The sequence below is a fragment of the Ranitomeya variabilis genome, chromosome 5, assembly GCF_051348905.1.
Source record: "Ranitomeya variabilis isolate aRanVar5 chromosome 5, aRanVar5.hap1, whole genome shotgun sequence".
NCBI classification, from domain to species: Eukaryota; Metazoa; Chordata; class Amphibia; order Anura; family Dendrobatidae; genus Ranitomeya; species Ranitomeya variabilis.
Genome location: NC_135236.1, coordinates 603,225,368 through 603,237,458, shown reverse-complemented (window position 1 = coordinate 603,237,458; position 12,091 = coordinate 603,225,368). Strand labels below are relative to the sequence as shown.

General features: G+C 41.7%; 1 protein-coding gene across 1 annotated transcript in view; it reads left to right on the top strand.

Annotated features, from left to right (window-relative positions):
- Positions 1 to 12,091, top strand: part of STING1 (stimulator of interferon response cGAMP interactor 1) — a 93,107-nt gene that overhangs the window by 41,852 nt on the left and 39,164 nt on the right. The window contains exon 6 of the mRNA XM_077266049.1: positions 4,748 to 4,986. Within this exon, the coding sequence (XP_077122164.1) occupies positions 4,748 to 4,986 (239 nt within the window). The remainder of the gene's footprint in view (positions 1 to 4,747; positions 4,987 to 12,091) is intronic.

Genomic DNA, 12,091 nt, shown 5'->3' with positions numbered 1-12,091 from the left:
CACTCACTCATCACTAGATGCTAGATATCAATTGCCTGCAATAGGACAGTGACCTAAAACTATAGAACAGCAGAAAAATGCCAGATTAAATATAGCTCAGAAAATACAGACCGTGTGCCATTATAGTAGGTAGAACTACACTGCCCAGCACCCCAGCGCGTGTTTCGTGTGTAGCTTCATCAGGGGGCCCTTACTGTTTTTAAAGGTTTTTTATGGGGCTTTTTCTGTACTGCGTTTCTTTCACTGTGTGATTTTTGTAATACAGATTTTTCTGTCTAATCATCGATGTGAATACTTTTCTGCCCAATGATGACAGAAGTATTCTAGGAGTGATACCTTTATTGACTAACCAGAAAATAATATGTTTGCAAGCTTTCAGAGCACAGTGGCTCCTTCTTCAGGCTAGATTACAAATAGATTAATAAGAGACAAGCACAACATTTAAAGAATATTACAGGAGGACATTTGTTAGGGGGTGGGAAGTGTGATGAGTCCATAGATAAGCTATGGTAATCCTATTAGGCATTTTCTTACAAATGGAGAGGCAGTGGGAAAAATGTTCTTAGTTATCTGGAGTCCATCTGGTGGAGGTGTGAATTGTATCCATGTAGTGACTCATAAATCCAGGTGTTAAATTGAGTCCTAGTGTCAACGAATTAAACATATTCATTAGTTTGTTTTCCCAAATTTTTCTTTCCCTGTGGTCCTTAAAATTACCTTTTAGTATTAAGACTTTTAAGTCTGTCATACTGTGTCCAGGTCCAGAGAAATGTTTTCCCACAGGTGTCTAATCATGATATTATTCTTATATATTGTCTCTCTATTATATTTAAGTGGTGATATTAGTCTGAATATAACTCCTATAGTGGTTACCCCCACACATTATTACTGAATTTTGATATAGTATGGGTCTAAAAATCCTTTTAAATGTATTAATTTAAGTTTTGGATAGATGGCTTCACATAGAATATTATGGTATACAGAGGAGTTCAGGATCGTCTAAATGACTACAAGGTGCCTATGTCCTTTAGCTGCAAAAAAAAAAAAATAATTACAGTATTATCTTTCCACCACCATGTATAACAATTGGTGACATCTTATCTTTGGTTGTGCTGTGTTTGTTTTTTTCCCAAATGTGACATCGGTCGTACAAATAAACATTATCATTTGATCTGCACTGCTGGGAAGATTGTCAACTGTCCTGAATTTATTCCACTTGTGAATAATTTTTCTAATAGTAGAATGATGGACTTCAAAATTTAGCAGATTTATAGGCAGCAACAGTTGCTTCTCTAAGGTTATTCCTAATGTTTTCCTCTTTCAGGCAAGCTTGAATGTTCCAGACCAGCAAACTGACCAAACTTCTGCTTTTATGAAGGCGGTCATATTTGCTGATAAACAATTAATCAAGTGCATTTGATTAGCAACTTCTGGCTGTTTTTTAATGTCTTAATTTTTATGGGATGGGAGGAGAAGGAGTGTACCTTGTTTTATGCACGCTGCTTCTGTATTTTGGCCTAGGATTCTGTTAACCCTGCTATTCTCCTGGTTACCACTATACACTTGTTATCTTCTGGTCATTTTTGACTGGACCTAATAAAGTCTTGATTTTTAGCTAATTTAAGAGTTTTAATTGAATAATTTTTGCAGTATTATATTGTATGTGAACCTGGTTGTTTATAAACAAATGAAAAATGGAAAGAAAAACTTACCGTATTTTTTGGACTATAAGACGCACTTTTCTTCCTCCAAATTTGGGAGGAAAGTGTGGGTGCGTCTTATAGTACGGATATAGCATGTGGGGAGGGGGGCAGCAGCGAGTGGGATCGCACTGTTATCCCACTTCAGGATTGTCTCCGCTGCCCGGAATCAGCTGCTGGGGAAAGCACATGGCCCCGCTGATTAAGTGCAGTAAATATTTATTAGCAGCAAATGAATACTGCACTTAAGCAGCGACACACAGTTTCCCCAGCACTGATTCCGGGGAGAATCTGTGTGTCCGGGGGAGGAGGAGGCAGCAGCAGGGGCCAGGAGATCGCTGTATACCTGCCTGTGCTGGAGCTGAGCTGTCTGTTGTGCACAAGGAGGACCTGTGTGATGTCAGGAGTGGGCGGGCTGGAGCATCACATGGCAGCTCAGAGCCCTCCCTCTTCTGACATCATCACAGGTCCTTCAGACTCCCACCTAGAATCTGCAGCTTCCTCTTATGTCCTGCGCTGTGGAAAGGCAACAACAAGAGGGAGGGCTCTGTGTGTGTGCAGCCATGGGATGCTCCAGCTTTTACCTCACCACAGTGTGGCTGGCTGCCACAATTAAGAGGTCAGTCTTTACAAAACACAATAAAGCACTCTGCCACTCCTTTAGTGAACTATAACTCCCAGCATGTCATAGGATCTGCAGGACATGCTGGGAGTTATAGTTCTCCCATGGGATTTTAAAGCAGCACTCCAGTGTTATTTTGCAGTGCTGGAGTAGTGCTTTCACTATAAGCCCTGTGCACCCATTCTTAGGGCTCATTTCCACATGCGAGGCACACGTCCGTATCTCACATGTGGAAACCAAGCTGTGGAGCTGGCACTCCAGAGCGGAGCGTGCGGCCGCATAGGAACACATGGAGCTGCACGCTCCGCTCCAAAGTGCCGGCGCCAGAGCTTGGTTTCCACATGCGAGATACGGACGTGTGCCTCGCATGTGGAAATGAGCCCTTATACTCACCCTCCAGCGTCTTCATATCGTACTTCACAGACACCACACTGGTCCCGCAGCTTCCAACATAATAACATACTATTATATATAATAACACCACATATAATAGTATGTTATTTATGTTATTAAATATTTTACCACATTTTTTTTGCTTCAAATATTTTTTTCCCTATTTTCCACCTCTAAAACCTGGGTGCGCCTTATAGTCCGGTGTGTCCTATAGTCCGAAAAATACGGGTAACTTTTTTTTTTTTGTCAAAACATTTAACATGGCTTTATTGGAATATTTATGCATATTGCATATTTGCACATACAAAAATAATGATTCATCCAACTGTAAACTATAACTAATAACAATAAATGTATGTGTAAATCTGCATGGACCAAAAGGACCTAAATAAATTGATAAATAGTAGTAGATGTAATATATAGTCCAAAATGAGATTATAGCTCCTTTATTTTACTCATAAAATGGCTGGAGATCACTATAAAAGGCTATTGGTCATTTGTGACCGAAGAGTACAAGTGTATAAAAAATTGTGGAGCAAAAAGTAAACATAAAAAAATATATATAAAAATACGCATAGTAAGAACCCCTCAAATGAGGAAAAGTCAATCAACCATAAATTTCAGAACCGCATCTTGAATTTTTTTTAAAATATTAAAGTTCAAAATCGGTTGTTTTTGACCGAAGACAAAAGCAGGGTTAAATAAATAATGATACTGTCTAATTTAGTAATCCCAAACTCCAGTCCTCACGGCACCCCTAAAAGATCACTTTTTCAGGATTCCATTAATATTGCACAGGTGATGGAATTATTTTAAAGGCATCAGAAATGGACAGTGGTTCTTTCATTTATGCAACACTGAGGAAATCATGAAAACACGAACTGTTGGGAGCCGTGAGGAATTGAGTTTGGGAATTACTGATTTAATCTATCATATGCTGAAGTTCATCTCAGGTTTACCTTTAACCACTTTCAACCTTGAACTTACAGTATAGGTACGTCTATGGTTGGCTTCCCATTCGCTGCAGGCTCCAGCAATGATCCCGCAACTTTTCCGGCACATGTCAGCTGATTTCATTAGCTGATATGTGCCATAACAGCCGCGGATGAAATTGCGATCCACCTGCAGCTGTTAACATGTTAAATGCCGCTGTCAATCTCTGAATTACGTTTTTTGGTCTCCGCAACATTGCATTAAAGTGCAATAACGGGCAATCAAAAGATCGTATCTACACCAAAATTGTATCAATAAATATGTCATTTCGGCACGTAAAAAATAAGCCCTCACCCAGCCCCATATCACCAAAAATAGAGATGCTACAGGTCTCAGAAAATAGCGACTTTTATTTATTTATTTATATATTTTTTAGAAACTTTGAATATTGTTTTTCACCACTTAAATAAAAAAGAACCTAGTTATATTTGTACCTACAAACTAGTAATGAACTGGGGAATCATAACGGCAGGTCAATTTTAGCATTTAGTAAACATGATAAAAAAAAAACATCAACAACAAAAAACAATTGTGGAATTGCACTTTTTTTGCAATTTCACCGCACTTTGAATTTTCTTTTCCATTTTCTAGTAAACTATATGGCAAAACCAATTGAGTCATTCAAAAGTACAACTTGTCCCGCCAAAAAACAAACCCTCGCATGGCCATATTGATGAAAAATTTAAAAAAAGTTTGGGCTCTGGGAAGAATGGGAGCAACAAATGGAAATTCAAAAACAGAAAAACCCAAACTTATGAAGGGGTTCATTACAAAATTTTAAGACCTACTAAGAACTATTTTTTTTATTATGTCTTTAGTTATTATGTCCTCATATGTAATACCATAGGATTCAAAGAGGGTGTACTTGGTATTGCTCATGACTGTATTTAGATGTTGGCAACAGTCAAGATATCAGGTATAACAGAAAATGATTACCGAGTATCAGTTGCTGTATGGGAATCTATAGATAATATATAATTCATCTCCATTTCCAATGGCTTTTAATATTTCATTTGATTATTGCACATTTGTTTTATAGCTTTAAAACACTTGGTAAAAAAATTCAATGAAGAAAACAACAATTTATTGAGGTTTCCAGAAACTTTGAAGCTGTATATCTTAATGCCATTAAGCTGCAAAATATATAACGACTTGCATGAGGAAGATGAAAACATAACATTTATGAAAGAGATTCCTCCATTCCAACTGGACCGAGCTGGCATCAGAGGGAGAGTGTTTAAAAACAATGTGTATCGCATACTGGATGATGAGCACAGGGTAAGTTACGTTTTCATTATTCGGTGTAACTGTAGGAACGCTTTCTGAAGGGTAAACACAGGCATAATTACATCATGGGGCACTGGTAACATGGATTCAGGGTATGGAGAAAAGGTAGAAAGAACAATTTGCATATTTAAAAGGTTATTCTCAACTTTCATGTTACGCAACATACTACGACACAGCCTTTCACCTCCTTGTTTCCAGGCGTGGCAGGCATTCTTCCTTGAATAACAGTTCTGGATCAGTAGCTCCATCTTACTGCAGATTTTATACTACTGTGACACATTAACAATCTGTCAGTGCTTGTTCGAAAGTCTACAGTTACTACTGTTTTCATATATAAATATATGTACACTGAACAAAAATATAAATGCAACACTTTACTTTTTGCTCCCATTTTTCATGAGCTGATCTCAAAGATCTAAGACTTTTTCTATGTACAGAAAAGGCCTTTTTATCTCAAATATTGTTTATAAATTTGCCTTAGGCCTCTTTCACACATCCATGTCTCCGGTACGTGTGGTGACAGTTTTCACACATACCGGAGACACTGACACACGCAGACCCATTCAAATGAATGGGTCTGTGTACACGTCAGTGTGTTTCCACGGACTGTGTGTCCTTATGCCCCACACGTAGACATGTCCGTTTTTTACCACAAAATGTCCTGCACATGTGCACACAGAGAATACACATGGGTGTCATCCTTGTGACACGCATCGGCGCCGGGGAAGAAGCACTACAGTAAGCGCTGTTACCCGGCGTCGGGTGCTAAAGATGGCTCTCATCATTCTCCCCTGCTCTGAAATTCTCACAGTGATCTGCTGTGAAGACACTGAGCTTGAACTGCAGTGACATAATCACTTGCATTTTTCCACGGTCCTGAGGTCACCGCAGTTCAGCCCGACTGGGAACTTCGATGATGTCACCGCTGGTCAATAATGCTGCACTCGCAGCAGCTCATTCACCAGTGGGTCTCAGCCTGGACGGTCGCATCTTGGCACCGTACAGGTTGAAAACTATTTATCCCCCAGACATGGATTACGGCATAGGACAGAACAACATACAGGTATGGTACATTGTTGTTTTTTTTATTTTATTTATTTTAGTCTTATTACAGGAGAACGAGGGCTTTGGTGGAATTAGGCGTTTGTATAACTGTTTGTTATTTTTAAATAAAAAAGAAAAACTGTGCTTTGTTTTGTTTCTAATATAAGACTTTATTCTGGCTGTGTTTTTATTTGCCATATAACTATAGGTTAGTAATGGATAGGTGTCTTATAGGCTTTTCTCCATTACTAAGCCATGGGCTTGATGTCACCTGACAATACAAAGGTGACATTAACCCCTTCATGACCCAGCCTATTTTGACCTTAATGACCTGGCCGTTTTTTGCAATTCTGACCAGTGTCCCTTTATGAGGTAATAACTCAGGAACGCTTCAACGGATCCTAGCGGTTCTGAGATTGCTTTTTCGTGACATATTGGGCTTCATGTTAGTGGTAAATTTAGGTTGATAATTTTTGCGTTTATTTGTGAAAAAAATGGAAATTTGGCAAAAATTTTGAAAATTTCGCAATTTTCAAATTTTGAATTTTTATTCTGTTTAAACGAGAGAGTTATGTGACACAAAATAGTTAATAAATAACATTACCCACATGTCTACTTTACATCAGCACAATTTTGGAAACAACATTTTTTTTGCTAGGAAGTTATAAGGGTTAAAATTTGACCAGCGATTTCTCATTTTTACAACAAAATTTACAAAACCATTTTTTTTAGGGACCACCTCACATTTGAAGTCAGTTTGAGGGGTCTATATGGCTGAAAATACCCAAAAGTGACACCATTCTAAAAACTGCACCCCTCAAGGTGCTCAAAACCCCATTCAAAAAGTTTATTAACCCTTCAGGTGCTTCACAGCAGCAGAAGCAACATGGAAGGAAAAAATTAACATTTAACTTTTTAGTCGCAAAAATGATCTTTTAGCAACAATTTTTTATTTTCCCAAGGGTAAAAAGAGAAACTGGACCCCAAAAGTTATTGTACAATTTGTCCTGAGTATGCCGATACCTTATATGGGGGGGGAACCACTGTTTGGGCGCACGACAATGCTCGGAAGGGAAGGAGCGCCATTTGACTTTTTCAATGAAAAATTGGCTCCAATCTTTAGCGGACACCATGTCGCGTTTGGAGAGCCCCTGTGTGCCTTAACATTGGAGCTCCCCCACAAGTGACCCCATTTTGGAAACTAGACCCCCCAAAGAGCTTATCTTGATGCATAGTGAGCATTTTGAACCCCAAGGTGCTTCACAAATTGATCCGTAAAAATGAAAAAGTACTTTTTTTTCACAAAAAATGTCTTTTAGCCTCAATTTTTTAATTTTCACATGGGCAACAGGATAAAATGGATCCTAAAATGTGTTGGTCAATTTCTCCTGAGTACACTGATACCTCATATGTGGTCACAAACCACTGCTTGTGCACACGGCAAGGCTCAGAAGGGAAGGAGCGCCATTTGACTTTTGAATGAAAAATTAGCTCCAATGGTTAGGGAACACCATGTCGTGTTTGGAGAGCCCCTGTGTACCTGAAGATTGGAGCTCCCCCAAAAGTGACCCCATTTTGGAAACTAGACCCCCCAAAGAGCTTATCTTGATGCATAGTGAGCACTTTGAACCCCCAGGTGCGTCACAAATTGATCCGTAAAAATGAAAAAGTACTTTTTTTCATAAAAAATTTAATTTAGCCTCAATTTGTTTATTTTAACATGGGCAACATGATAAAATGGATCCTAAGATTTATTGGGCAATTTCTCCTGAGTACACTGATACCTCACATGTGGGGGTAAACCACTGTTTGGGCACACAGCAGGGCTCGGAAGGGAAGGAGCGCAATTTGACTTTTTGAATGAAAAATTAGCTCCAATTGTTAGCGGACACCATGTCATGTTTGGAGAGCCCCTGTGTGCCTAAACATTGGAGCTCCCCCACAAGTGACCCCATTTTGGAAACTAGACCTCCCATGGAACTAATCTAGATGTGCGGTGACCACTTTAAACCCCCAAGTGCTTCACAGAAGTTTATAACGCAGAGCCGTGAAAATAAAAAATCATTTTTCTTTCCTCAAAAATTATTTTTTAGCCCTCAATTTTTTATTTTCACAAGAGTAACAGGAGAAATTGGACCCCAACGTTGTTGTCCAGTTTGTCCTGAGTACGCTGATACCCCATATGTGGGGGGAACCACTGTTTGGGCACACGTCAGGGCTCAGAAGGGAAGTAGTGACGTTTTGGAATGCAGACTTTGATGGAATGATCTGCGGGCATCATGTTACGTTTGCAGAGCCCCTGATGTGCCTAAACAGTAGAAACCCCCCACAAGTGACCCCATTTTGGAAACTAGACCCCCAAGGAACTTATCTAGATGTGCAGTGAACACTTTGAACCCCCAAGTGCTTCACAGAAGTTTATAACGCAGAGCCGTGAAAATAAAAAATCATTTTTCTTTCCTCAAAAATTATGTTTTAGCAAGCAATTTTTTATTTTCACAAGGGTAACAGGAGAAATTGGACCCCAATAGTTGCTGCCCAGTTTGTCCTGAGTATGCTGATACCCCATATGTGGAGGTAAACCACTGCTTGGGCACACGTCGGGGCTCAGAAGGGAAGTAGTGACGTTTAGAAATGCAGACTTTGATGGAATAGTCTGCGGGCGTCACGTTGCGTTTGCAGAGCCCCTGATCTGCCTAAACAGTAGATACCCCCCACAAGTGACCCCATTTTGGAAACTAGACCCCCCAAGGAACTTATCCAGATGTATGGTGAGCACTTTGAACCCCCAAGTGCTTCACAGAAGTTTACAATGCAGAGCCGTGAAAATAAAAAATCATTTTTCTTTCCTCAAAAATTATGTTTTAGTAAGTAATTTTTTATTTTCACAAGGGTAACAGGAGAAGTGGACCCTGATATTTGTTGCCCTTTTTGTCCTGAGTATGCTTATACCCCATATGTGGGGGTAAACCACTGCTTGGGCACACATCAGGGCTCGGAAGGGAAGTAGTGACGTTTAGAAATGCAGACTTTGATGGAATGGTCTGCGGGTTTCATGTTGCGTTTGCAGAGCCCCTGATCTGCCTAAACAGAAGAAACCCCCCACAAGTGACCCCATTTTGGAAACTAGACCCCCCAAGGAACTTATCCAGATGTATGGTGAGCACTTTGAACCCCCAAGTGCTTCACAGAAGTTTAGAACACAGAGCCGTGAAAATAAAAAAACATTTTTCTTTCCTCAAAAATTATGTTTTAGCAAGCAATTTTTTATTTTCACAAGGGTAACAGGAGAAATTGGACCTCAATAGTTGTTGCCCAGTTTGTCCTGAGTATGCTGGTACCCCATATGTGGGGGTAAACCACTGTTTGGACACACGTCAGGGCTCAGAAGGGAGGGAGCACCATTTGATTTTTTGAATGCAAGATTGGCTGGAATCAATGGTGGTGCCATGTTGCGTTTGGAGACCCCTGATGTGCCTAAACAGTGGAAACCCCTCAATTCTAACTCCAACATTAACCCCAACACACCCCTAACCCTAATCCCAACTCTAGCCACAACCCTAATCACAACCCTAACCCCAACACACCCCTAACCACAACCCTAACCCCGACACACCCCTAACACTAATACCAAACCTAACCCTAATCCCAACCCTAACCACAACCCTAACCCCAACACACCCCTAACCCTAACCATAACTCTAACCACAAGCCTAATCTTAACCCCCTATTTCCAACCCTAGCCCTAATTCCAACCCTAACTCTAATTCCAACCCTAACCCTAAGGCTATGTGCCCATGTTGCGGATTCGTGTGAGATTTTTCCGCACCATTTTTGAAAAATCCGCTGGTAAAATGCACTGCGTTTTACTTGCGGTTTTACCTCGGATTTCCAGTGTTTTTTTGTGCGGATTTGACCTGCGGATTCCTATTGAGGAACAGGTGTAAAACGCTGCGGAATCCGCACAAAGAATTAGCAGGCTGCGGAAAATACAATGCAGCGTTGCTGCGCGGTATATTCCGCACCATGGGCATAGCGGATTTGGTTTTCCATAGGTTTACATGGTACTGTAAACCTGATGGAAAACTGCTACGAATCCGCAGCGGCCAATCCGCTGCAGATCCGCAGCCAAATCCGCACCATGTGCACATAGCCTAATTCTAACCCTAATTCTAACCCTAACCCTAACCCTAACCCTAGCCCTAACCCTAATTCTAACCCTAATTCTAACCCTAGCCCTAACCCTAACTCTAACCCTAGTTCTAACCCTAACCCTAGTGGAAAAATAAAAGTAAATATAATTTCTTTATTTTTATTATTGTCCCTACCTATGGGGGTGATAAAGGGGGGGTTCATTTACTATTTTTTTTTATTTTAATCAGTGTGATAGGTTTTATCACAGTGATCAAAATGTACCTTGAACGAATCTGCCGGCTGGCAGATTCGGCGGGCGCACTGTGCATGAGCCCGCCATTTTGGAAGATGGCGGCGCCCATGGAGCAGACGGACGGACACCGGGAGGCTCGGTAAGTATGGGGGGGATCGGAGCACGGGGGGATCGGAGCACGGGGGTGGGATCGGAGCACGGGGGGAACGGACAGGATGACGGGTGAGCGGACAGGCGGACAGAAGGGAGCGGAGCACAGGACGGAGGACTGGGGAGGCGATCGGTGGCGGTGGGGGGGCAGATCAGAGTTTCCAGCCATGGCCGATGATATTACAGCATCGGCCATGGCTGGATTGTAATATTTCACCATTTTCATAGGTGAAATATTACAAATCGCTCTGATTGGCTGTTTCACTTTCAACAGCCATTCAGAGCGATCGTAGCCATGGGGGGGCAAAGCCACCCCCCCTGGGCTGAAGTACCACTCCCCCTGTCCCTGCAGATCAGGTGAAATTGGAGTTAACCCTTTCACCTGATCTGCAGGGACGCGATCCCTCCATGACGCCACATAGGCGTCACAGGTCGGATTGGCACTGACTTTCATGACGCCTACGTGGCGTCACAGGTCGGAAGGGGGTTAACCCCACAAATATGAACCCCATTTGTCACCACTACAGGGCAAGTGGGAAGAGCCTGCCAAAGCATCAGAATTGGCATATCTAATAGATGTGCCTTTTCTGAGTGGCTGTCAGCTGCTATTTTTAGGCTGGGGGGGTCAATATTCATGGTCCCTTACCAGCCTAAGAATACCAACCTCCAGTCATATGTATGTAGTCCTAACAATACATGACACTCATTGATTTAAAAATCGTTTTTACTGCTCAAAACATATATATAGTAGCCAAAAACATATTAACACCATATGTCATTTTAGGCATACTAACCAGAGCAAACAATAAAGCATAACAAGCCAAGGACACAACTAACCTTACACCCCAAACACTGTCAATGGCAGCCAAATAACTATTACAAACAAATTACAGGTTGTGGTAGGTTGGGGGTGGTGATGGCGGGTGGCCAGCATGTGCAGAACTTGGCCTACGTGGTTGACCAACCTGACTGTCAACCTGTGGTATGCCAGATATATATGGAGGATTTTGTTGCAAGGATCTATCCTGTGTCTGAGGGAAAAATTGTTGCTGAGGGTAGAAGTGCATTAACTCCTGTGAACTGGATTGACCCATTTGGACATACCCCCCCAATATGGCCATGTCGAGCAGACACATATTGGGACCAGCCTCCAAATGTGTGTCTGCTCCAGTGGCCAGATTGGGCAGGTGCTGGATACTCATACATTGGCCTAGGTTGTGTTTATTGGTGGGTTTGGGCAGGCTGTGGCTGTGGTGCAATACGTGCCGGGGTGCTGCTGCGACTGGTTCTATTTGTTCCTGTGGAAGGTCTTGCACTGCAAGAAGGTTGTTAGATGACATTTGCCAACTTTCAAGATAGTTAAACACAGGAGTAGGGTTGTTTGGGGGTGTTGCCACATCTATCACTATTTGTAGACAACCTCTGGTCCGCAGCCTGAGCGAGCGCCGAATGAGATGCAAGTAGCAGGCAAGACTGCGGAAGTACGCTTCCTCCCCATCGTCATGGGCAGCTCTG